Source organism: Brassica napus, unplaced genomic scaffold (assembly GCF_020379485.1).
Source record: "Brassica napus cultivar Da-Ae unplaced genomic scaffold, Da-Ae ScsIHWf_34;HRSCAF=63, whole genome shotgun sequence".
In the NCBI taxonomy this organism is placed as follows: domain Eukaryota; kingdom Viridiplantae; phylum Streptophyta; class Magnoliopsida; order Brassicales; family Brassicaceae; genus Brassica; species Brassica napus.
In genome coordinates, this window is record NW_026016430.1 from 68,855 (window position 1) to 94,017 (window position 25,163).

General features: G+C 36.6%; 8 protein-coding genes and 1 non-coding gene across 9 annotated transcripts; 7 read left to right on the top strand and 2 right to left on the bottom strand.

Annotated features, from left to right (window-relative positions):
* The first annotated feature begins 173 nt into the window (after positions 1 to 173).
* On the top strand, positions 174 to 2,371 carry LOC125603551 (tubulin beta-7 chain). Its single transcript, XM_048774465.1, has 3 exons — positions 174 to 653; positions 783 to 1,052; positions 1,503 to 2,371. Exons 1-3 carry the CDS (start codon positions 260 to 262, stop codon positions 2,186 to 2,188), a joined length of 1,350 nt encoding a protein of 449 aa, XP_048630422.1. The 5' UTR covers positions 174 to 259; the 3' UTR covers positions 2,189 to 2,371.
* Positions 2,372 to 2,857: 486 nt separating this feature from the next.
* On the bottom strand, positions 2,858 to 3,866 carry LOC106451529 (DNA-directed RNA polymerases I and III subunit RPAC2). The gene is made up of 3 exons (XM_013893464.3): positions 3,657 to 3,866; positions 3,293 to 3,369; positions 2,858 to 3,184 (listed from the first exon to the last, which is right to left on the bottom strand). The coding sequence occupies exons 1-3, from the start codon at positions 3,755 to 3,757 to the stop codon at positions 2,973 to 2,975; spliced, it is 390 nt and encodes a 129-aa protein (XP_013748918.2). The 5' UTR covers positions 3,758 to 3,866; the 3' UTR covers positions 2,858 to 2,972.
* A 150-nt stretch (positions 3,867 to 4,016) lies between these two features.
* LOC125603552 (mitochondrial import inner membrane translocase subunit TIM10) lies at positions 4,017 to 5,330 on the top strand. The gene is made up of 6 exons (XM_048774466.1): positions 4,017 to 4,104; positions 4,183 to 4,238; positions 4,395 to 4,447; positions 4,727 to 4,765; positions 4,875 to 4,944; positions 5,059 to 5,330. The coding sequence occupies exons 2-6, from the start codon at positions 4,194 to 4,196 to the stop codon at positions 5,107 to 5,109; spliced, it is 258 nt and encodes an 85-aa protein (XP_048630423.1). The 5' UTR covers positions 4,017 to 4,104; positions 4,183 to 4,193; the 3' UTR covers positions 5,110 to 5,330.
* Positions 5,331 to 7,280: 1,950 nt separating this feature from the next.
* On the top strand, positions 7,281 to 7,353 carry TRNAV-UAC. The gene has a single exon. It is a non-coding gene; the product is annotated as a tRNA-Val (tRNA).
* A 439-nt stretch (positions 7,354 to 7,792) lies between these two features.
* On the bottom strand, positions 7,793 to 11,095 carry LOC106451527. Its single transcript, XM_048774467.1, has 3 exons — positions 10,850 to 11,095; positions 8,370 to 10,562; positions 7,793 to 8,299 (listed from the first exon to the last, which is right to left on the bottom strand). The coding sequence occupies exons 2-3, from the start codon at positions 10,494 to 10,496 to the stop codon at positions 7,988 to 7,990; spliced, it is 2,439 nt and encodes an 812-aa protein (XP_048630424.1). The 5' UTR covers positions 10,497 to 10,562; positions 10,850 to 11,095; the 3' UTR covers positions 7,793 to 7,987.
* A 357-nt stretch (positions 11,096 to 11,452) lies between these two features.
* Positions 11,453 to 12,271, top strand: LOC106451531 (17.6 kDa class I heat shock protein 2-like). The gene has a single exon (XM_013893467.3). It carries the CDS (start codon positions 11,624 to 11,626, stop codon positions 12,092 to 12,094), a length of 471 nt encoding a protein of 156 aa, XP_013748921.1. The 5' UTR covers positions 11,453 to 11,623; the 3' UTR covers positions 12,095 to 12,271.
* A 3,077-nt stretch (positions 12,272 to 15,348) lies between these two features.
* LOC106451533 (17.6 kDa class I heat shock protein 2-like) lies at positions 15,349 to 16,093 on the top strand. The gene has a single exon (XM_013893468.3). It carries the CDS (start codon positions 15,455 to 15,457, stop codon positions 15,926 to 15,928), a length of 474 nt encoding a protein of 157 aa, XP_013748922.1. The 5' UTR covers positions 15,349 to 15,454; the 3' UTR covers positions 15,929 to 16,093.
* Positions 16,094 to 17,485: 1,392 nt separating this feature from the next.
* Positions 17,486 to 18,501, top strand: LOC106451534 (glutathione S-transferase U1-like). The gene is made up of 2 exons (XM_013893469.3): positions 17,486 to 17,861; positions 17,954 to 18,501. Exons 1-2 carry the CDS (start codon positions 17,541 to 17,543, stop codon positions 18,305 to 18,307), a joined length of 675 nt encoding a protein of 224 aa, XP_013748923.2. The 5' UTR covers positions 17,486 to 17,540; the 3' UTR covers positions 18,308 to 18,501.
* A 2,164-nt stretch (positions 18,502 to 20,665) lies between these two features.
* On the top strand, positions 20,666 to 21,688 carry LOC125603553 (glutathione S-transferase U5-like). Its single transcript, XM_048774468.1, has 2 exons — positions 20,666 to 21,041; positions 21,170 to 21,688. The coding sequence occupies exons 1-2, from the start codon at positions 20,724 to 20,726 to the stop codon at positions 21,524 to 21,526; spliced, it is 675 nt and encodes a 224-aa protein (XP_048630425.1). The 5' UTR covers positions 20,666 to 20,723; the 3' UTR covers positions 21,527 to 21,688.
* Positions 21,689 to 25,163: the final 3,475 nt, after the last annotated feature.

Below are 25,163 nucleotides of genomic sequence, written 5' to 3' on the forward strand. Positions count from 1 at the left end.
AAAAGATTTATTTTTAACGAGCCATTTATTTTTGAATTTCCACCCGTTACACCACCTCGAATTACGTGGCACCATCTTAACCGTCGATTAGTTAATATCCCATTTCGAATCACCAAATATTAGCCGTTAAAACCTCTTTTCCTTTATAAAATGGAACCTCGCTCTCCCTCTCTCTCTCTACTAAAACATCCTCTCCCCCTTTTTCAAAACCTCTCTCTTCTTCTCCCTCGCTTTAGATCCAGTTCTAGGGTTTGCGAAGATGCGTGAGATTCTTCACATCCAGGGAGGTCAGTGCGGGAACCAGATCGGTTCAAAGTTCTGGGAAGTGGTGTGCGCCGAGCACGGCATCGACCAGACGGGGCGTTACCAGGGAGACTCCGATCTCCAGCTCGAGAGGGTTAACGTCTACTACAACGAGGCGAGCTGTGGGAGGTACGTTCCTCGCGCCGTTCTCATGGATTTGGAGCCTGGGACCATGGACAGCGTTAGATCTGGACCTTACGGTCAGATCTTCCGCCCGGATAACTTCGTTTTCGGTCAGTCCGGTGCGGGGAATAACTGGGCGAAAGGTCACTACACGGAGGGTGCTGAGCTTATCGACTCGGTTCTTGATGTTGTTCGCAAAGAGGCTGAGAACTGTGACTGCCTCCAAGGTATGATGATAAAACTCTCTTCATCGGTTATTGATTCGTATCTTTAGGTTTATTGATTTAGAACGGTTTAGTTTTAGGGATTTTATGGTTGGTTTATTGTTTTGGTTTGGTTTGGTTTGGGTTTTGCAGGGTTTCAGGTGTGTCATTCGTTAGGAGGAGGAACTGGTTCTGGAATGGGGACTTTGTTGATCTCGAAGATCAGGGAGGAGTACCCGGACCGTATGATGCTGACGTTCTCTGTGTTCCCGTCTCCCAAGGTCTCTGACACTGTGGTTGAGCCATACAACGCTACGCTCTCTGTGCATCAGCTCGTTGAAAACGCGGATGAGTGTATGGTTCTTGATAATGAGGCGTTGTATGACATTTGCTTCCGTACCCTCAAGCTTAGCACTCCAAGCTGTGAGTATTCTCTTTATATAATCGGTATCAATGTTGTTGTCATGTCTCAGTGGTTTTACTTGTGACGCTTTGCTATTGAGATTTACATGGGTTTTGCTGATGTGATCAGAATGAGGCTAGTCTTCCCTGATGTCTCTATGATTCTTGTCGTTAGATGTAATCATGAAAGTATATATCTTGCTTGAATCTTTCTTTGCCATGTACCTAAGATGAGATTTATTTGCATACATTTATGGTGGAAAGTTATGATCTGAAAGTATATATTTGTCTGTGATGTCTCTATGGTTCTGCTCTTGTTTGTTTTGTTTGATGTCTAATCATGAAAGTATATATTTAGTCTGTGATGGAAAAATGCTATAATATGATCAGAGGGCACGGACTCTTATGGTCTTACATTCTGTGTCAAATTGTTTTCATCAGCTAAAGCTTTTCGTTTGCTGAATTGTGCAGTTGGTGATCTGAACCATTTGATCTCTGCAACCATGTCTGGTGTAACCTGCTGCCTTAGGTTCCCTGGTCAGCTGAACTCTGATCTCCGCAAGCTTGCTGTGAATCTGATCCCGTTCCCTCGTCTTCACTTCTTCATGGTAGGATTCGCTCCTCTCACCTCTCGTGGCTCTCAGCAGTACCGTAACCTCACCGTCCCAGAACTGACCCAGCAAATGTGGGATTCCAAGAACATGATGTGCGCTGCTGACCCAAGACACGGTCGCTACCTCACCGCCTCAGCTATGTTCCGCGGCAAAATGAGCACCAAGGAAGTTGACGAACAGATGCTGAACGTCCAGAACAAGAACTCATCCTACTTCGTTGAATGGATCCCCAACAATGTCAAGTCGACCGTCTGTGACATTCCACCAACCGGTTTGAAGATGGCTTCGACTTTCATTGGTAACTCAACTTCGATCCAAGAGATGTTCAGGAGAGTCAGCGAGCAGTTCACTGCCATGTTCAGGAGGAAGGCTTTCTTGCATTGGTACACAGGGGAGGGCATGGATGAGATGGAGTTCACAGAAGCCGAGAGCAACATGAACGATCTGGTCTCTGAGTACCAGCAGTATCAAGATGCCACGGCTGAGGAAGATGGAGAGTACGAAGATGAAGAAGCTGAGTACGAGCAAGAAGAAGGCTATTGAAGAGACATAACACAAGAATCTCAACTTCAACTTCCTGTTGCTGTTTTACTTTTCAAAATTTCAACTAAGTTTCTTTTTTATATAGTTTCTGTAACTATATCGTTTTCATTAGTAGTTTATGTACTCGGCGTAGACTGGCTAAGAGGATTATCAAGATTTTATCAAACAACTATTTTGCTTAAATCTATTGGTTGAAAAATGCATATGCCTCGTCTAAGTACTTGGTAGATGAGCAAATGGTTGTGTCGTCTAAGTACAGCTTTCATGCTTGGACCGTCCTATATGGTTAGGCCGTCCAAGAACACAAAGTCTTGGTGCTTTGTTCCTCTCTTCTATTTGAATAGGGTTGTGCAAGCAAGTCCTTGTCTTGTTGGTGATCCTTTAAGAGGGTGAGTTTGTCCAGTTGATGACTGATGTCTGTCTTCAAGCTTTTCCACAGCTTGGTTAAAGTCTTGTCTCCTGTTTTCTTTCTGCTCCGGACCTCCTCGTCTTTGAAACTTGTATAATGGCTGGAACTAGCTAGGTTGGATCCAGAGTGGTTCGTATGCGCTCATCAACTTGGTCTCATTTTCAAAGATTTAAAACATTTTTGCTTATACGCAACTGGTCCAACCTTAGAATTATCATGATTGAATCATCTAAGCTTAGTTTACAATTTGTGCTTGTGGATTTGTGAGTTTTGACAATAATATTAGTCAATTACTAGTCGTCTGACAAATGTAAAGGATACAAATCAAAGAAAAAACGCTATAGAGAATAAAAATGTTTTTGTTTCCCCCTAAAATCAATCGCTTTCAATATCCATGGACGCGAGTAGATCCCTCTGCTTCTTAATCTCTTCTTCTTCAGCCTTCTTCTTCTCCTCCTCCTCTGCGGCCAAACGCGCTTGTTCAACCTTAAACTCTGAAACCGCCTTGTCAAAGACACTCCTCACATGTCTGTTCATGAGCATGAGCTCTTGACAAGCATCTTTCAGTACCTCCCTCGCCGGATCGCCTAAACAATCAAGTTTCTATTGGTTAGACACAAAACAAGTAACTCTTGCAGAGTAATCAAGAAGGAAAATAGTAACAATGACGTGAAAAGGGTGTGTACTTGTAGTACCTGTGGTCTGGACTCGGACATTGACACATTCAAGGGAAGGATGTGGGATGCTGTACCCGGCCAATGTTACTCTCGGACTGCAGAGTTGTGAGCAGTAATGGTTTAGTGATAAGACAATCAATCACTGACTACACATACAAGTGCAAGTTCAAAACGGTATTAACCCAAATGAGAAGATGATTTTGTCAATTCATTTAATTAGTAAGCAAGTAACCACATACATAAGTCTAACCAACATTCATTCAATCGCTAAAACAAATAACCAAATTAAGAACCAAGAACGAGATTTGAGATTATATAAAGGTAAAAACTTTAATATGACATAAAAGATTTTAGAAGGGTTGAAAGAAGATGGGATACTAACTCTTGGTTTAACATGAAACGAACGGCGTTAGCAAGTGTGTGGTCTTCTTCCGCAAGAGTAAAGGAAGCATCTTTATCATTCGTGAACGAACCGTGCTCCATCTCTCTGCTTCTGCTACAGAGTTCAAATCAAAACCCACCACGAAACACAAAGAAGAGAGAACAAAAGGTTTCTCCTAATGAGCGCTATGAGAGGAAGTTGCGCGAGACTTTTGTTTGCTAAAACCCTAAAAGCGACGCGAAGACACCTCGGAAGTGTTTATGTATGTAAATTACTTCTTTACCCTTTCGCAGTAACGGCGTCGTTTTTGCTTGATGACGTGGCGTTGTATTGTGTCTTAAACCCTAGTTCGTTCTGTTTCGGCTGTCGAGGAGCAAGCAAAAGAGAGAAGCCTTGTCCGTATTCAATCTCTCTGAACATCTTCGTTTTTTCTTTTTTTTTTGAGAAAGTAAGGATCTTTGTTCTTCAAATTCAAGTATTGGATTATAAAGATTCGATCTTTACGAATCTTAAACTTTGTTTTCAGGTATTGCTAAGATGGCTGCTCCCAGTCCAATCCCCGCCGGCATTTCTAAGGAACAGGTTCGGATTCCTTATTTGTTGTTGTTGTTGCTGGTTCCTCGTAAAGCTCAGATCTTTGATCTAGTTAAGCAGCGGAGTTCAAAGAGTTTCATAGCTGTCGATGTTGGATTGTTCTTGTCTTGTTTCTGATGCCACCTTCTCTTTGGATTGAATCAGGCGTTTAGCATGGCACAAACGGAGATGGAATATCGAGTTGAACTCTTCAACAAGTAATCAATCAAATACCCTTTAAGTTTGTTTTCGTCTTGAATAAGATTAGAGATTGATGCTTCAGTGCCTGAAACTTTTATGTTCAGCTAGTGTTATATCTAGAGAAGTATCAGTTTTTTTTATAGATGATATATAAACCCATTCAATGTCTGAATAGATCTTGATGAAAGATTACTTAGGTGTACAATGTATAACTTTGATATATCCTTTGATAGGTCGTTGTTAAATGCCTTTGATGTGTGGTTCTTATTAAATACCTTGGTTTTTTTTTAATGCAGGCTTGCTCAAACATGCTTTGTTAAATGTGTGGATAAAAGGTAAAGCTTCCTCCTATCTTGTTTTATGTGTGTTTTACATATTTTGTTTTAAACTGATAGCTTATTCAGCTGCACCGGTTTGAAGATTACTTTTTTGGGTATTCCTCAGGTACAAGGAAGCTGAGTTAAACATGGGTGAGAACAGTTGCATTGACCGTTGTGTTTCCAAGTACTGGCAGGTAACCAAGGCTCTTGTGTTAATTATTAAAAAAATTCGGTACTTGAAGCCGAACACTATTATTCTTCAGATATAATACTCTGATATTTTCTTTTCTTCATATAACCGTTTTCAGGTAAATGGAATGGTCGGACAGCTCTTAAGTGCTGGCAAGCCTCCACAGTAAAGCCCCGTTTAGAGGCAAAGTCATAGGACCAAAAGCTCACGGAAAGACAAAAACTCTCTTCTTTCTTTCTAAAGTTTTAAGGCAATCTTATTGTTTTTTTTGTCTTGCATTATATTTTTGGCGCTTATTTGGACAAATTATGCAATTCTCTGAGACTTTATTTATAAGAGATGAAATGAAATAACCAGATAAAAAATTATAAAAACACAATATATTTATGATTTGTATAATTTACATGAAAGAGAAACGTCTATGACAAAGAAAACTGGAAACTTTCTGTTCAGTTTAAAAAACTTCTGCTTGGATTCAAGATTACATGATTGGAGAAATGAAATATGCTCATCTGCTACATTGTTCTCAGTGGAAGTAATGGCGTCTGACAAGGTCCACTAGAACGCTCTGCCATATCTGCAATTCAGAGATACATTCACAATTTCTTCAGTGTACCACAAGATTGAGCAAAACCTATAATGGTGTTTAAAATACTCTTTTTGGGTGAATAGCAGAGACTAAACTAAGAAATGGTCTTGGCAAATCTGAGTAGAGTCGCTACATGATATCTTTGTAATGATCTGATATTTTGGGTGAGGAAAAGTACCAAGACAACCATTTCAGTTCGAGGCAGGAACTATGGAAAACAAAAAGAAATTTTTTATTGTGGAAACAAAGGGATGAAAAGTCCACTACGATCAACAAAAACCCCTTGTAAGAAAGAGCCATAGAAAAACGGTACACAGAGAACCAAGTTGCTTTGGTCTAGTGGTATAGGAGCTCCAGCTGGAGTGTCCGCCCCTGGGTTCGAGCCTTGGCCACTGCGGAATTTACATATGGGCTGCAGCATCCGAGACCGAAGACCGTTACACGGTGAGCCACATGGTGACGCCCTGGCAGCGTCCATGCTCACTTCGGTCTCTAGTCTGGACCACCTCGGTGGGGCCAGGATACTCGGTTAGCAAAAAAAAAAAAAAACGGTACACAGAGAATTGGTGATAGAGAAAGAGTGAAGAGAAAAGAAACACAAATGAGGCAAAATTGACGAAAACAGTTTCTTTTTTTTTTGCTTAAAATATATAATTGACGAAAACAGTTTCACTAACAAAAGCTTTATTTTGCCCAAACGCCTATGGTACATGTATCAATTACCAAACAAACTATGGTTGAACTTCTGTAAATTAATAATGCTGAGATTTTAAAATTTTATTAATTTATAATAAGTTTTTTTATTAAGTTTTCTTATTTTAATATATATTTATTCTAGGATAAGAAAAATATTTGATTTTATTGCATTAACATTAATTTTTATTTTCTTTAAATTTGACATTTATATTAATTTTATTATTATATTATTTAGTGTATATAACATATATTATATAAAATTTAAATTTGGTTTTAGGTATAATATTACTAAATTTCATCAGAAATATATGAAGTGTTTAGAAAATATAAAGATTATATCATTGTAAATATAAAACAAATAATATAATAATAGATGCTTATTTATATAAAATATATATACATATAAATTATTAATTTATAATTTATATGAGACGATATATTTACATAGAATTTTTTAAGAAAATATTATTTTATCGATTTGTATCAAAATTTTGAACCGTCCAAATTAAGATTGATAAAAATTATTAATTTATAAAAATTATTAATTTATCGTATATTAATTTATAAAAATTCTATTGTACCACAATTAAAAACGAGGAAAGTAAACATCTTTAAACAGTAAATAGGGAGACGGAACCTAAAAAGCAAGTCCGGCAGAACAAGCTTCCATTTCCCGACAAGTAGAGAAGCTTGTAATGTCGTTTCTGAGTAAACTCGTCTCCATAGCTCCACAGGAACACATGGACCCATTATGTACCAAACTTTCGAGTGAGATAAACGGATAAAGAAACAACAGAAACCACAAATAAATAAAAACCATAGGAGCGTCGCGATCAACAGAACGGGGCATGATGACTAATATTGAATATGAACATTAATCTCTTAAAAAAAAAAAAAAAAAACATTAATCTCTTTTACAGGACGATCATACGCAGCTGCTTTTTTGTGCAATCCACGCATGATGATGAGCCAAAGCGATTTGGTGAGGAATGGCAATTCTGTAACCGTTTTAGTTTTTTCTATTATATATATTAAATTATTAATAGTATTCAACAGGTGCTGTGGTGTAGTGGTTATCACGTTTGCCTTACACGCAAAAGGTCTCCAGTTCGATCCTGGGCAGCACCATGTTTTATACTCAAAATTCGTACTTTTTTGCTCTTTGGAGAAGAGATTTTCAGTTCAGACACACTCTGTGCACTGATCGACCATACTTGTTCATTTTCCATTCAGACACACCTGATGACATCATCAACTAGCACTCGTCAATTCTTTAGAACCTTGGAATGCAAAAACTAACAAGTAGGTTGATGGAATGAAAGAGACAAAAGGCATATGCATATATTACATAGAACCATCATGTAATGGAGATTAACAACTGGTATGAATAATATCTAAGTTTTATGGAGATTAATACAAGGATAGTCAATGGGCCAATATTCTTCTTGCTCTTCTGTCTTCATTATAGGATTCCTCTTGTGGCTGGCCGGACATTGACGTCATCCTCCTCTCGTAGTCTGGCGATGGTAGCTTTTTGAGAACTCTTTTTGATCGACAAGTAGAAGAATAAAAACTAACAAGTGGCTTTATTTGCTTAAATATTAATAATGGGTAGAGATGTTCAATCAATTCAAACAAGTTTCACAAAATGTTCTATATAACGTAATCTACTCCCACACCGTAATTACATAGAAAATACGAACCCCATCATAGACTAAACATATTTATATATAATAGCCGATTATTTAGAGAAAGCGACTGGTTAAACCCTCCCCACAGGAGACACCGGTGGGTTTGAGACATACTTTGCCGGAGCCTCACCTTCAACAGGACCTGAACATGACTTCAACCTCTCGTTCTGAATCATGGACGACACCTCTCCACAAGCCTTGTTTTCTACACGCCAAGTGTTTGGTTCCACTGTCTTCAACGAGTTCCGTCCTTCGTTGACAGCTATACATATGGAGAATACTTGCAAGAGTGAGAGTGATGTATTGTACTCAACAGCGTAAACACCTTCTCTGTATGGAGTAAAACTCAAGAATGGTTGGTTGCTATTATCCTGTAATCCTCCCTGCCAAACCAAACATTAATGAGTTTTCATCACAAAGTATTCAGAGTTTTTGTGATGTTTTTTTATGAACCTGAGAGAAAAGCTTGAAGGCATCTGAAGTGGAGGCAGAGAGGTTAGACTGATTGGTGAGGATTCTAAGGTTGCAGCCCATGTCCCAACCTCCACAGTCACATGATCCACCAGACTTCCATCTCTGTATCAGCGAGGAAGGCCCTCCTTTGTGTGGGAGGCTGTGAACACCACTCGGAAGCACCACTGTTGTGCCAACCTCTGCAAAGTAATCTCCAAGTGTGGTTGCGCTCGCCTCAGCAAGTTTTGGGATCTTGATCACCATGGCAGCTAGCTCGTTAGCTCGCTGCTGCGACTCTGACGCGAAGAGTGCATATTCTCTTGTTAAAAGGTCATCGACAGAGCCCACCGAGACTCTCATCTGAGCAACGATGTTGGATGTGTACTCTTGGCCTTGTACCTTCCTTGTGTGGTTCATCCACTTTCCAGTTTTCTTCTGCACTTCCTGAACGGTGAAAAACGTGTACTTGTGGCCACATTCTTCCTTTTCTGGAACCATCTGTTTTCTTATTGTGGCTGCTGTGATGCTCTGTTCCTTGTCAACCGCGAAAGTGAAGAGCGGTTGATCGTTCTTAGAAGTCACACGAAAGAGAGCCTGAACCGTCGAAGAAGATGGTTGATGATTGTCAGAAAGAATATGCTTCTGGTGACTCGACGACGGTGAACTCTTTAGCGATGATGGCTCAGGAGATCTACACGCATGGCTTGATTTTGGTCTTATCAGCGGGTCAAGGAGCCTTCTCAAGGGACTAGACCTGCCTCTGCTTGCTGCACTGGTACTATCTATGGACGACGTTTCGCTGAGAGAAGAGGTGGAACGGTTTTCTAAACCAGCTCGCGATGGAGTAAGAGTCTGAGCGTCTTCCGGGTTGGAGTGTTTGCTTGACTTCCCAATGCTGAAGCTGAGTCGGCGAAACGGTGAAATGCTCCTTGCTCTTTCTGCTACAACTTTAACTGGTTTCTGATCTGATAGCTTGGGGAGCGTCTCTGTTGACCTTCTGTCTAAAGTCCTGCTCCTGGAGGGACTAGATTCGGACTTTCTCGATCGCGGAGCTGAGCTTGATCTGTTTTTCTCTGCGCTCAAGAAGTTGAGACGCTTTAAGAAGGGCTTACTTCCATCAGCAGCTTCACGTCGGAAGTGACCGTCCAAAACAGCACGCTGTTCATACGCTAACCTCTCTGGGAACAACCCCTTTCTATTAGCTTCGGCCACTCGCTCAGCTAACAACACTTTTGAATCGTAGAACTTGGACAAACCGAGTATCTGTTTCTGAGAAACGATCCCTGGTACGAACACAGCAGCAGCAGGCTTTTCTTTACCAAACATGTCGTGAACACGAGGGTTTCGGATTCTCTCATCCATCTTCTCTCCTTTCTTGTTGAAATCATCTGCTAGAAGATTCCTTGATATGACCCTCGTGGATGAAGGACTCTCAGGCTTTGATGGACTCAAGAAAGTCCTGGTTTTGGGAACGGGCTTAACATCAGAAGAATCTTTCTTCTCGTTCTGGAGGAATGCAGTTCCACGAGGGCTTTGATGAACCTGCACAGCATCTCTCTTAGTGGCATCTGGCAAAGAGCAAAGGTTTTGGGAAGTATCACCATTATCTAGAGAACAATCTCCTGGCTTAGATGACATGAGATAATACTGAAGCGGAGGGTGATTAACCCTTCTGCGGAAAGGAGAATCAACGAGACCTTTGCCAGAATCAGTAGATGATGATGACTCATCAGTCCGGAGCGATGAAGACGTGCTTGTGTTGGACAACGAAGACCTTGCATGCTTGTTATCAATCTGTTTAGCACCAGCTTTAACGTCTCTCGCTTCAGGCTTATCACATTTCTTGATGTAACTGGGCACATAGGACTTGTACTTGACGAGGTCCCTTTCACCGGATGCGGTTCTACCCATCCGTGACTTGAGCCGATTCTCCAAGCGTTTGGGACAGACGTCTTCGACATTTTTGGTGATCTCGCGGTGGAAGTCGGAGTAAGATAAGCCGCGCTTGTCGTCTCTGAACTTAGCCGGTAGATATGATTTTTGAGTTTCCTTAGTCAAAACCTTCTTCTCAGCAGGTGGTGGTGGTCTATCACTTGAACCTTTCTTCAGCTCGAAGCGACACTCCATCTGTTTTTGTATAACGTTGTCACTCAGATCATTCCTTAAGTCTCCAATGCTACTGAATAAAGCTGTCTGCAAGGAACAATGTCATGGACATGAGATCTGAGTACAAGATTAAAAGCTGAGGAAAAAGGCAAACCTACATGACAACCACATTTTATTGTTAAAGCTTCAAACTTTACCACTAAAAAGAAGACTACAAGATCGAAGAACCCATTTTTCACACTAAACTCATAAGAGGAGATTTAACACAAACATTTCTTCTGAAACATTCACTGGCTCTTATTGAAAAAAACAACGAATACTTGGAGAGTGTCGGAGACAGAGGAATAGCATTCACTGCAAAATCGAATCCGTACCTCGTCAGAATCAGTGTAACCGAGGGGAAGCAGCCATCGGACTAATCAGATGAGCACAGCAATTACGAGGGGGGGAAACGGATCCCTAATCACCCGTAAAATCCGGAAGCGGGAATCGCGCCGACGATGCTGACTGACCCTATCATCTACGAAGCTGCTTAAAGCGTAGAGAGAGAAAGAGAGAGAGCTTCTTTGTTGTTGTAGATAGAGATAGAGAGAGAGAGAGGGGACAAGTAGAGAGTAGAGAAAGTTTTATTACTATTTTATTTTTGGAAAAGTAAGAAAAAGAGAGAGAGAGACATCTTTTTTTGGTGGCCGACGGATTTAGTAAAAAACAAAAAGAATCGTACGATGGAGATTCCTTTGTTGACGCGGGAGTTTCGTCAGGCTTTGACCCCACCCTTAGTGGATCTCTTACTCTCTACCCACCGTTGGATTTCCAGCTGCTTCTTTTAGACCGGAGAATATCTCCTACTTACATAACCGACAAGTTCTATTAGCCCACTAAAAAGCCCATTCTAAACTTACTAGCAAAACCCATTACGGCCCATTAACAAAAAGAAACTTGATTATCCTCCTCGGACCTCCTCGAAGTTTCTGGATTCACATATCTTTTGCATTGTAGGCTCTTGTTAAGTCTAGAGATTTCGATTTCTTCCTATAAAAACATTCTTCGATGCTCCGTATTCACTCAGAAGTCGAAAATTAGAATTTCAGAAAGACAAACAAAACAATCGAATCTAGAAGTCTACTTCTTGTAATAACATTCGAAAAATGTCGATGATTCCGAGCTTCTTCGGCAACAACAGGCGCGGCGGCAGCAGCTTCTTCGATCCTTTTTCTCTTGATGTTTGGGATCCGTTCAAGGACTTTCCATCATCTTCTTCGTTTTCACGGGAGAACTCCGCGATTGTGAACGCGCGTGTGGACTGGAGGGAGACTCCTGACGCGCACGTGTTCAAGGCGGATTTGCCTGGGATGAAGAAGGAGGAAGTGAAGGTGGAGATCGAGGATGACAGCGTGTTGAAGATCAGTGGGGAGAGGCACGTGGAGAAGGAGGATAAGAACGATACGTGGCACCGCGTGGAGAGGTCGAGCGGGCAGTTCACGAGGAAGTTTAGGCTTCCGGAGAATGTGAAGATGGATCAGGTGAAGGCTGCGATGGAGAACGGGGTTCTGACTGTGACTGTGCCGAAGGCGGAGATGAAGAAACCTGATGTCAAATCTATTCAGATCTCTGGCTGATTCAAGCATCCCAGAAACTCTGGTTCGAACTTGAGTATGTATCCTCGTGTGCTTTGGGTTCTTGTCTGTCCCAGTTCTGGTGTTTGTGAGTGTGTCTGTTTAGAGTTTCAATGTAATGGTTGTGAAATGGTGTGTGTCGTTCCGTGATGTGGAATAAACTTTATTAGTATTAAGTTATGTTACTGTGGGCAATATTTCTAAGAGTGAATAGTGAAGCTGAGGGGGAAAACGTTTTTCATTAGTTTCAAATGATGTATATAGGGTTCTTCACAAAATGTCAGATACAAAGCAAGCTTTTGGCTTATCATCGAATTTTGAAGGTTCCGTTAGTCGAAGAGAAACAACCATCGAGCTAATAAGATTAAACCAAAGTACTTTCCATTGGCGTTTCAACGGTTTGTTAGAAAATGCCAAAATGATGAACCGTTTAAGGCTGATTCGAAACACACTCCAGCTGATTCGAAACACGCCAAAATGTCCCACTTCTTAAGGGATCGCACAAGCATGAATCATATTTGAGAGCATGTCCATTAAAAGGTTGCAATATGCGACTCAGAAAAAGCGAGTGGAAGTTAGAGACGCACTTAAATTATGAACTTCGATAAACCTGTGAGAACTTCTAATTTATTTGTTTATCTTTAGTTATTTTCAAATATTTTGAATAATTTTTAAGTATTTTGAATAATTCTAAGTATTTGAATATTTTGGTTTTTGGATATTAAAGCCAAAATATTTCAGTTCGAGTTTGTTGGACTTTTGTAGTATTTCAATTACAAAAATTTGGACGTGTTGGGATATCTTGCCTAGTTTGAGTTTCATACAATTTTTTCCCAATCTTAATTACTAGCTTTAAGATCCACATAATTGCGCGGAATAAATGTCATATATTAAAAACAATATATATGTATATATTATTTATTTGTATTTATTTACGTATATAGTAAACACATAAATCAAAACAGTACATTGTGTTTATTTATGATAATATTTTAGTAAATAAATTAAAATAATTATTTTATTTATTTTGTGTAGTATATAATTAAATTTCAGTGATATAGACATAGATATATAATATATTCTAAGATAAATATTTATTATTGAGAATTCATATTCATATAATAAATGCAATTTTTGAATGTAAATTTCAAAATTAAAATAGTAAGATGCCAATATTTTTTTGAATACAAATTTAGAAATTATCATATTTAAATATTTTTCTATGTTATATAGTTTAATTTTAAACTATATTAATAGATAATATGAATGTCTAGTAAATGAGACTTCATATTCATATAATTTATAATTGTTTGTAGTTTGTTATTACCAAAAAAATTAAACTGTTGATCACAAATTTTTAGTGAGAGACATTTAATGTTTTAGTAATTTATAATTGTTATAAAATTTTTGAGTAATTGCACTGGATATATACGATTGAAACATTATTTAACTAACTGAACAATGCACTGTTGATAAAATTACAATCCCAAATTTTTATCCTTATCACACTACTTATAACAGTTGTATTTACACATCATATTTTTGTTTAAAAAAATTATTTAATTTTCCTCCATTTCTTCTCTCTTATGGATCAAAAGACGGGACAATAATTCTCTTCTTTAAGAAGTAACAAAAATTCAAACTTTTTTCTGCTTAAAGATTAAAACTTTATGTTTGATGATTGAAACTTTATGTTGAAGACTAAAACTTTTTGATGCAGATTAGTAAACTGAAGTCTAAGCTTAACGGAGATAAAGAAGAGGAGGAAGAGAACAACGCCGTGATGATGGAAAGTGAATTGTCAGTTAAGGAGGAAGAAGTTTTTGTTGCCCGGGAGAAAACGAGTAATGCGCCGGAGCTTCCTACCGGAGTTCATCTCCGACGCGCCGTCGTCGAAGTTGTCGGTGAAGTTAGAATTTTTCCCGATTGATGTGAGATCTTTGTTTGTCGATGGCGGTTCTCCGAGGACCTGCATCCTCCAGTGCGACCTACGCTCATGACGGGTTGATTGATGAGAGGCGCATAGATCCTCAGTGCAAGAAGAAGAGCTCCAATCACAATTGCGGCGGCTAGGTGGGGTTGGTTATCAATCAGTTATCAATGAATTTGGTAATTTTGTTGAAGGTTCACAAGGATTTTGGTTGATTTGGGTGACCGGTATCTCTATATCTGTTGGTTTTAATTTTGTGTTCCATATTTTATTCTGGATTTATCTTGTTGTTCATCTTGTTCTTTGTTAGTTTGATTTCTTGTGGTAAGACTGTAGTTTCTAAGAAACTTTTATTTCGCCGGTTTTCTTTCCGGTGACGTTAATATATGATCAGTCGGCTTAATGTTTCGATCCATGTATTAACCGACACAAAACCTATTGCAGACCTATTTATCCTACCCTAGCACTGCAGACTGCACAAGTGAAGTTCTCCGGGTCAGGTGAGTCTTTTCGCCTCTGTTTCTCTCTCCAACTATCTAAATATATTTTCCGTTGCATGATCTACTAATTAACTTATGTTTTGTGTATTTTTGGCCAATTTGGCCAATTTTAAAATATAGTATATAAGAATTTTTTTAATAATATGGTTAATGTGGTTGTTTAATATCTTTTAATAATATAAATTAAACAAAAAAGAGTTAAGATACAAAAATTATTGTCAAATATTTATTATTCTTAATAATTAATTGTCATATATACATTAATCATGTTAAGCAATTCTGTAACTTTGTTTAAGAAAAGTGCGATAATATTCTTTTGTATACTATTTATCATTTTAATAGTTTGTTTAATAAGAAAAATATAATATAAATTAAGATGAACCAACCTATTTCTATAAAAATTCTGAATTTCATTCTCGTGATGACACGTGACTATAAAACAATGTTGTAATGTTTGCCAATTCAATTAATATATAAGAGATTAACGTAGATCATAGATTAGTGTAAAGTAGTTGCCCATCCCTTTGCCTTGCCATATGATATACATAGAAACACCAAATAATGAGGTTGGTTGTTTGGATGTAACAAGTGTAATCAATTTTCGACCAAGTCTCCAAACACCGTTGGATTGGAGCTGCTAGTTACATCAAATCATAATCTGAGAACTAAGAGAGGGCCCATTTCAGAGGCTATCTAATCTGGCCCATAACTGACTTATTTTAGTAAGCCCATGAGACTAACTTTCCAGATTCTCCTGACATTTTCGTCTTGGGATCTTCTAGATGTTTCTAAGTTGGGAGAGAATCAGTGGGAATGGAGAACAATTCGAGAAGCTCCAGATATTTCGTTTCGTTCATATAAATAGATTCCTCGATCCTCTCTGTTTTCTCAAGAGTTAGAATCAAATTCAAGAAAAACAAAATTCAACTAATAATGTCGATGATTCCGACCTTCTTCGGCAACAACAGGCGCGGGGGCAACAGCTTCTTCGATCCGTTTTGTCTAGATGTTTGGGACCCGTTCAAGGACTTTCCCTCATCTTCCTCTTCGTTTTCCCGAGAAAACTCTGTGATCGTGAACGCGCGTGTGGACTGGAGGGAGACGCCGGAGGCGCACGTGTTCAAGGCGGACTTACCTGGACTGAAGAAGGAGGAAGTGAAGGTCGAGGTCGAGGACAACAACGTGTTGAAGATCAGTGGTCAGAGGCACGTGGAGAAGGAGGACAAGAGCGACACGTGGCACCGCGTGGAGAGGTCGAGCGGACAGTTCACGAGGAAGTTTAGGCTGCCGGAGAACGTGAAGATGGACCAGGTGAAGGCTGCATTGGAGAACGGAGTCCTGACTGTGACGGTGCCTAAGGTAGAGACGGAGGAGGCTAGTGTCAGATCTGTTCAGATATCTGCCTGATTCAAGCATTCTCTGACCATGCATGGTTCGAGTTTTTGTGTGTGTTGTGTGTTTCCTCTTCTGGTTTAACTGAGTGCGTGTCATGTCCTGTCCAAAGTTGAAGGTGGTCAGTCTGAGAGACGATGTATCTATACTAAAATATTAAATAAATATTATCTTAAAGCCTCCCATAACTTCATATTTAAATTGTTTAATAAATTCTTCAGTTTACAAATGTCATTTTTGTTTTAAATCGTACGGTAATGATTTAAGAATTTCATCACAAACAGTGCCGGTCCTGAACTTTTCGGGGTTCAATACGAAAAAAAAAATTTAGGTCTTAAATAGTTCATAAAAAAAAATTTCAAAAATCCAGAACTTAACCTAAAATACTATTATTGTCTGTTATTGCCTTTACTACTTTTCTTATATTAAAATGAAAAAAAAATAATATTTAAATATTATTTGTTCATATCTTTTAAACTGGTTATGTTCTACTGTTTCTCACGTTACACTTTATGTCTCTGTTTACTAATGATAAATCAAACAAGTGAACTTAAAAGAGTTTTTAAAAAATCCTAGGCCCCATTCAATTGTTTCATTCGAATGGGGTCAGAACCGGGCACAAACCAAACATACGAGTCATCTAGACTTGCCCAAGTAACTACGCTGGATCCTTACATTTTTGTCAAATATGTAAAGACAGTAACAAACCAGATCAGTCTGTAGTAAAGATTCTAGCTACAAGATATGCATAAATGTAATTAACGAACAGATTCTAGTTTGTAGCTATCCATTTCTGGGTGTTTCCATAAGTTCACTCGACAATCTCAGTAAAATTCCAATTTGGCTGTAATTGAGTTTTGCTGGCTTGGCCCAATTTGCAGATTTTAGTTGTTGTGCTGTTGTTTGAGGACAGCACAAGGACCGATAACTCTTTTTTTTTTGGGACAACATGGTTATGGAGGAGAATAACTATGGTGATTTTATCTCAACTTTTAAAAAAAAAGGCTTGCATGGAAAAATATAGTTTCATATGTACTGAATGAAGTTCTGGAAAAAATATATGTTACTTTTTCATTGCTATGGAAGAGATAACCATGGTGATTTTATCTTTAACTTTTTTCTAAAAATAAGAGGCTTGAATGAAAAGTATAGTTTCACATGTACTGAATGAAGTTCTGGAAAAAATATATGTTACCTTTTCCAAAAAAATAAACAGAAAATGAGTTAGATCGTTAACAACTTGGAAGCGAAATCTACTCTCATACCATAATCTATTGTGGAAAATGTTATCTTATTGTATTGTGTCGTTGTGTTATTGAATATGAAGAGTACAACACAACACCAATATGAACCAACATCAACACAACACCGACACCAAATTTGTCTGAGCAATTTATCAAAAAGAGGAGTGACGTTAGCAATGACGTACTTAACTTATAAAATAATGGGAAAATATTTCTTTTTTTCTGGTTTGTTGTCCAAGATATATTTTTCTTTTCCCTCTAGTTTGTTGTTCACGGTATCTTTCATTTATTTATATAGAGAACATTAGTAAATCAGTCACTCAAGTGAATCAAACATAAACTGAAAGAAAAATAAACAGGAGTATAACCAGAGGGATCGAAGAATGACAGAGAATGAGGGAAAAGTAAAGCTTCTAGGGTGTTGGGCAAGCCCTTTCAGTCGTAGGGTCGAGATGGCTCTCAAACTCAAAGGCATATCATACGAATACTTGGAGGAAGCCTTGCCCAACAAGAGCCCTTTGCTTCTTGAGCTTAACCCGATTCACAAGAAGGTTCCCGTTCTTGTACACAACGATAAAATATTACCCGAGTCACATCTAATCCTCGAGTACATCGACCAAACATGGAGTAACAATCCAATTCTACCTCAAGATCCCTACGAGAAAGCCATGGCTCGATTCTGGGCAAAATTCATCGACGAGCAGGTATATCCAACAAAGAATGCTAATTATAAAATTATTATTTTTTGGGTCAAAGCTAATTCATAAATCTTTTTTCTTATATATTGATCTTGCAGATTCTTACTGTAGGATTCAGGTCTCTAGTAAAAGCAGAGAAGGGGAGAGAGGTTGCTATTGAAGAAGCTCGAGAAAAGTTTGCGTTTCTTGAGAAGGAAGTCACTGGAAAAGATTTCTTCGGTGGCAAGACAATCGGATTTGTGGACATGGTCGCAGGAAGTATAATCCCGTTTTGTTTGGCTCGTCTTTGGGAAGGTATGAGAATAGATGTGATTCCAGAGGACGAGTTTCCAGAGCTAAACAGATGGATCAAAAATCTGAAAGATATTGAGAGCGTGAGGGAATGTATACCTCATAGAGAGAAACAAATTGAGCACATGATGAAAGTTTCAGAGCGATACAAATTGGCCTAGAAGAGAAGATCATCTGAAATGTTTACAATACATATGCTTGCATGGCTTTGTTCTTTAAACGTTTGAAATAAAAGTGGAGTGTAGCTCGTACTGGCAGTAGACAGTTTTGTATGATAATGATATCTTAAAAGGTTGACAATATATTATATGTTTGTATTTTGATTTGTAAGAAATAAAATGGAAATTGTTAGACAGTTCCATCCACTTAGAGGTGTGAGATTTTTAAGATATTCAGGAATATGTAATCTTTGGTTTACAGTATTATATAAAAATAGATTTCCCGTCTCTCAAAGTTACGGAGTCACCTCCATTGAAGCACAAGTAGACTTATGGGGATCAGATTAATAAATTTGACCATGAGCCAAATTACTTCGTTCTGAGTTGTACTGATTACAATTAAGATCAAGACTAGAACAATCATCTTTAAACTAAGTTCAGTCTAACTACTCAAGATAATTATCTATCTACCCTCGAAAGATTATTTGAAATTTTAATTACAATAACCAATCAAATTTAAAAAAAAAAATCTAATTTTGGTAGAATGGAGTTGTTTTATCTCTATCTAAGAAAAATATATAGTGGATGAAAAAAAGAGAAAACATAATATTATAATGGGTAAATTTTACCAGTCCATAGACCTATTTACAGACATAAATCTAAAACAGCCTTCCGTATACAATGATGACTTACAAACAAATGTATAAAACACTTATTCTTAAGGTCAATTACATCAAAAAAAATTTAAATATGTTTTTTACTAAAAGAGCACACAAATAAAAAAATGATTGAAATATATTTTATTAAAATGATAAAAGACCATTGTATCATTATTTTATAGACATATAAATACAAATAATTATTTAACTAAGTAATAAAAAAAATTGTTATTATTTTTTTTTTGTAATTTTTTAAATTTCTTTCAGAATTTTATTTTAAAATTCAAAAATTCTTTTTAAAATTTTATTTTAATTTTAACTATTTATTTATTTTTATAATCCTAAACTATACACATAAAGCCTCAACCCTCAAATCTAAACTCAAAGTCTAGTTTAGATTAGTTAACTATATAGATATAAGTGTCTATTTTCTTCTTTAATAAAATATTTTGGTTATTTTAACTGTCGTATACTATATTTATGATAAAAAAAATTTAGGATCATCCTAAAAAATTTCTCTATATTTAAAACCATCAAAAAGTATAAAAGTTAGTATGGGCAATCTTAAAATCAGTAAACAGGCCATATGTTACAGTCCTCTCGTCCAAAAACGTTTTCAATTTATAAAATATTTAAAGCTATTTTATAAATTTTATAAACATTTTTGAAAATTATATTATAAAACAGTTTTCAAATTTTAATTTTTATTGTATTAATATTTAAACGAATGTAATTTTTTTAAATAATTAATTAACTAAACTATATTCTTTTCTATTTTTTTTTTAAATTACAAAATCTCCGGCGAATAGTATCAATTTTTCACGAATATTATCCGTCAAAAGTTTTTAACAAATATCATCTTTCGGAAAGTTTCAACAAATATATTATTTATCATAAATTTCTGACGAAAATATTCTTTGGTATTTTGTCAAAAATATGATTGTTGGAATTCATGAGAAATTCAGCAGATAGCCCGAAAAAATTCTAACTAAATATGTTTTTTCCAACAAAATAAAATCGATATTTTTTCGTCGAAAATTTGTCAAAATGGCTTTTTCAAAATAAAAAAATCTATTTTTCGCAGTGTTAATATGTTGATTCACATGAATAACAAATGCATATATCTTTAAATTACAATATAATAGCCTGTTAAATCCAACGCAAGATATAAACTTGGGTTGCTCCAACTTCTAGGTTGGTTCAAGTTTTAAAAACGTTATTCACAAGAGTTGCTTTTAAAGCTCACTGTATATTTGAATCTAATACTTGTTTCATAACAACATTTCAATAGATGCAAGAAAATAACAATATACATTTAAAAATAAATTTCCACGTTTTGTATTTGATTTTCTTGCAAAGTTCAACAACATCATTCGGACAAAATCATTAATTACACCAAAAAAGGAGAAATTTGATACTATGGTTTTTCAACAATTACATTTCGAGAAGCGCGACGAAATGCATGCATACGGTAAAATATATTCTAAAGTAGCAAAGTTACATTACAAGAAAATTCTAAAGTAACAAAAAAGGAAAACTCGATGTGAGCTTTTATCAAATCGGTCTGAAGAAGTCAAAATCAATTTGCCTTCTTCTCTAGATGTTTCGAATTCACATTATTGCCGGCCATAAAACGACAAAATTCCTTGTCGTTTTGTCCAGAGAATAATCAACACCCTGAGGCTATAAATCGAAGTTTGAATCACTAAGGAGTCCACAAAAAACATTTCTAACCAACAGAAACAAATAGAAGAAAACCAATGGCGGAGAAAGAAGAAGTGAAGCTCTTGGGGATATGGGCGAGCCCCTTCAGCCGTCGGATAGAGATGGCTCTCAAACTCAAAGGCGTACCGTACGAATACGTTGAAGAGATATTGGAGAAGAAAAGCCCTTTGCTTCTTGCTCTAAACCCTATTCACAAGAAGATCCCTGTTCTTGTCCACAATGGTAAAACCATTCTTGAGTCTCAAGTGATTCTTGAATACATCGATGAGACTTGGAAACATAATCCACTTCTCCCTCGGGATCCTTACGAGAGATCTAAGGCTCGGTTCTTGGCTAAACTCGTCGATGAGCAGGTATACGTTCTTGGTTTTTAAACTATCCAAACTTCAAGAATCTCAATATTTTAATAAGCTAATGATATTTAATAGAGTCATAGAATTTATTTTACTAAACTATTGTTTATTTTTCTTGGACACTGTAGATTATAACTGCAGGGTTTGTATCAATGGCAAGAGCAGATGAGAAAGGAAGAGAAGTTCTTGCCGAGCAGACAAGAGAACTGATTATGAATCTTGAGAAGGAACTTGTCGGAAAAGATTTCTTTGGTGATAAGACTGTCGGATTCTTGGACTTAGTCGCCGGAAGTGTGATCCCGTTTTGTTTGGAGAGAGGTTGGGAAGGAATTGGACTGGAAGTGATCTCAGAGGATAAGTTTCCAGAGTACAAGAGATGGGTGAAGAATCTTGAGAAGGTTGATTTTGTCAAGGATTGTATTCCTCCTAAAGAGAAACATGTTGAGCACATGAATCACATGGGAGAGAGAATCAGATCAGCTTAAACGTATTAAGAGTTAAGACAAGAATCATCTTTAGTGCTTTGTTCCAATGTCTTAAGTTTGTAATGCTTGCAACTTGTAAGCTTGTTATATGTTATGTCTAAAATAAAAGTTGACTTGTTATAAGTTTTTCTAATAAATAAATATCATTTATGGTTTGGAGAATTAGTTTTTTGCTCTCTTTCATCCTTTCAGCAAGTCATATAAGAAAGACCTTTGGTCCCCACATGTTCCCCCTAGAGCTTCTGATAATTAATTAGTTACAAATATGAAGAGATTTACGTCAGTTATATAGATTCGCTCCCTGTCTCTTCTTAAGAAAACTGATCGAGATCTTGCTTTTCACATTATACTTTTTAGGCTTTTCCTGACACTGTCCTGATATAGCAGAACGGTATAAGAGCTCACCGTAGCTGGTTCTAGCTAGGTTCTGAAGCAAGCTAGACTTCCTAGTTTAATTGGTAAAGTTTATTTATTATAGGAGTTTTCAGTTGTCAATGAAGCCTTGTTAACTTTATGTCTAAGGAATATGTTGTTTTTTTGGTGTGAGTTATTCATAATAGGAGGTTCCTAGTGCTGATATTCTTTTCTGTTTTAGGTTTGAGTTTCATTATCCTTTTATTGCGGTTTCGATTATTTATTCTTCTGTTTCTCATTTTATTTTATGTTATGGCTTATTTTCAAAAAAATATATTTCTTTTTATTCTTTTTAATTATAATCCAGGTTATCTGGACCGTAAAAACCCGACTAATCTTGGAAGCCAGGGACAAGTATCGGTTGTTCAATCCTTTTCTAACAGATATTTAACATAGTGAACTGAACTTCTACAAAATTACTAAGCTAACTCCGCGTTGGTGGAAATCTATTTCTTCCGCTGGTTTTGTATATTTTTATCGTTTCAATAAGTATTCCAAAGTGAAAAATAACTTTGCGAGAAATGCAACATAAATTTGTGGTGGATATAATGTAACGAAAAATCCTAGAATTCTTGAAATCTACGAGGTTTTCTTCTATAAACATGTTGATCCGGAATGAACAAACAAATATCATAAAAGTAATAAAATATTTCGACTCTATCCTTCTAACAGTTTAATTGTCTGAGAATATGCAAAAGATTTTAGTAGCAATAAGTTTGTTGTTAAAAGAAAAAAAACAATAAGTTTGTTGCATTGAAACCGATATTTTCAAGATATGAGATAGTGATGCAATTCTCACATAATCCGTTGTGGAAAGCAAATAAAACTTTCTCAAAAGGTCAAAAAAATGTAATGGACCACCCTGGTCGTGGAAAATGTCGAAGAGGCACAGGATCATCTCAGTAGTAGGTAGTTAAGAGTGTGTTTCTTCTGCCTTTTTGCTTTATAACTTCTATGTTGACTAATGACTATTACCTAAAAGTCATATTGTTGTACCTTTTCAGTATTTTACAGAAATTTCAACAATAAATAGTACAAATTATAATTAGTGTAAGTTCTAGGATGAAAATGCATCTGCCTTTGAATAATGCATGTGGCGTTACTTTTTAGAGACGAACAAAAAACATTGTTGACGTGTTCACACCACAATAGTGGTCTTTGTTGGGTTCCACCTCGTTCACGTGTTCACACCACAACAGTGGAAACAAACTGAGAGGAATAGACCAAAATATTCCTCAAAAACGAAACAAAATACATCAAAGTATTACGAAAACAAGAGATTTATATAAGTAAAAACAGTAAGAAAATGAAGTAGAAATACACGATAAACTTAAGTATCATGTATGATGTATCTGAAACTAGAATTACACGAAATACTTTTTCAATGCACCAAAACATTAGTCATTTGTCATTTAATAAAGAAAATGTTTTCTTTTTCCTGTCAAATAATTTTGTAACCATATATATCATATATGAATGAGCACATGAAGTAGAAATATACGATAAACAGTATTCACCGCAGCAGTCATCGACTCATCGTATCAAAGGGTCAGAGGGCTCTCTTGATTACCCTCTCAATTTCCTTCGTACACTATTCTTTCCCTCTGATAGTTTAGACTCCATGATTGGTCTGCGAAAAAGTATTTGGGAGCCGAATTGAACTTCAAATCACATGCTTCCTTTCTTCTAACTCGTTTTGATTTGTGAGCCGATTCACTCCAAATTATATCCTCTGTATAGTTACTTCAAACTGTTTATATTTGTGTCCAACATTCTTATTGTTATAATCATATAGAGTAGAAGTTACTAGTTATTTTTCTCACGAGTGACTAAATCGGACAAATTAGTCACTTACACTACACTTATATACGAAGGGAGATATAAGGGTATGTACACCATATTATAATTATTTGGTTGGTTACTGCAATTTTTTTTCTAGATTTAGAACTAAAACTTTGAATAATATCCTAATGCATAATAAGCATTCATGTAATGATAATCGATCAGTTTTTAAATTCTTTAAACCATAGAGTATATACAAAACCTTAAGAAATGTTGGTTTCCAATCAACTCTCAAAATGATCCTAAACTACTCAGTAAGAAAGAATATGCATTTGCTCTTTCCCTGAAATCGAATGGGGGAAACCATGATTTACAGTCTTATTTCCACCAAATCCAGCGACAAAAATGTAGCAATTGAGAGAAATCTGTATCAAAGAGAGACAGAGAGTAAAAGATGTACAATGGTGAAGTCTGATAGTAAAGAGAAACAACTAGAAATAATACAGGACCATGACAAAACGTGGGGAATATAAACAAATGATGGAAGGGTTATGCCTAAATGCTTCAGTCTGTATCTAATGTTGAATCTCATCTCGTGAGATTGTAAAGACCACCAATCACCGGAAAAGGATGTCTAGACGTCTAGTGACATCAAAAAAGGCTTTTCCTAAACTACATTTTGATCTTTGGTCCGCATAGTAACCCATTCTTGAGTATTCAATTCTTTGAGATGTTGAGATATCAAAGAAATTCCACAATCTCCAAAACAAGATCAAACGAAAGTCACATCTTTCAAAAGTAGAATGTCGAAAGTTGGGTTGGTCTGAAAGACTCCGTATAAAAGTCAAAAGTTTAGATGAAGACTTTGTGCTGCTCTGAAGATACTAGTCATTATGAATTTCAATCGTTATCAACAATCATAGATGGAATAGGCACACTCTAATCTTCTGCTATATATATCATTCTCCAAGATTTTGAAGAAAAATCATAAACATCAGCTATTGGCTCAAAAAACCCCATGTCATCTATGTCAACAGAACCAAAATTGAATTTCATCGATTTATATAGATTTCCTTTTTTGTTGTTGCATATCCCCTATATATTAAAGGAGAAGCACTTAAAAAAGTTTCCTTAAAAGTCTAATCTGACGTGGCTTCATGAGAGGCTTTTATTTACAAAATTGCACACGTGTCGCTTGGAGAACGTTTTTTAAAAAGTGAATGTCTTAAATGCAAAAATTACATTCCTTAATTATCTTGTCTCTTCACAAATATTACATTAACGTAACACCCAAAGTTCTCTTCTCCACCTTATGTTGGTTCTGTGTTGTGTTGGTGTTCGAAGACTACGTGAGACAAGATGGACCTTTATCATATAAATTACTTAGACGAGATTGATTACTAGAACCACCTTCACCTTCATCATCTAAATATAATCATAG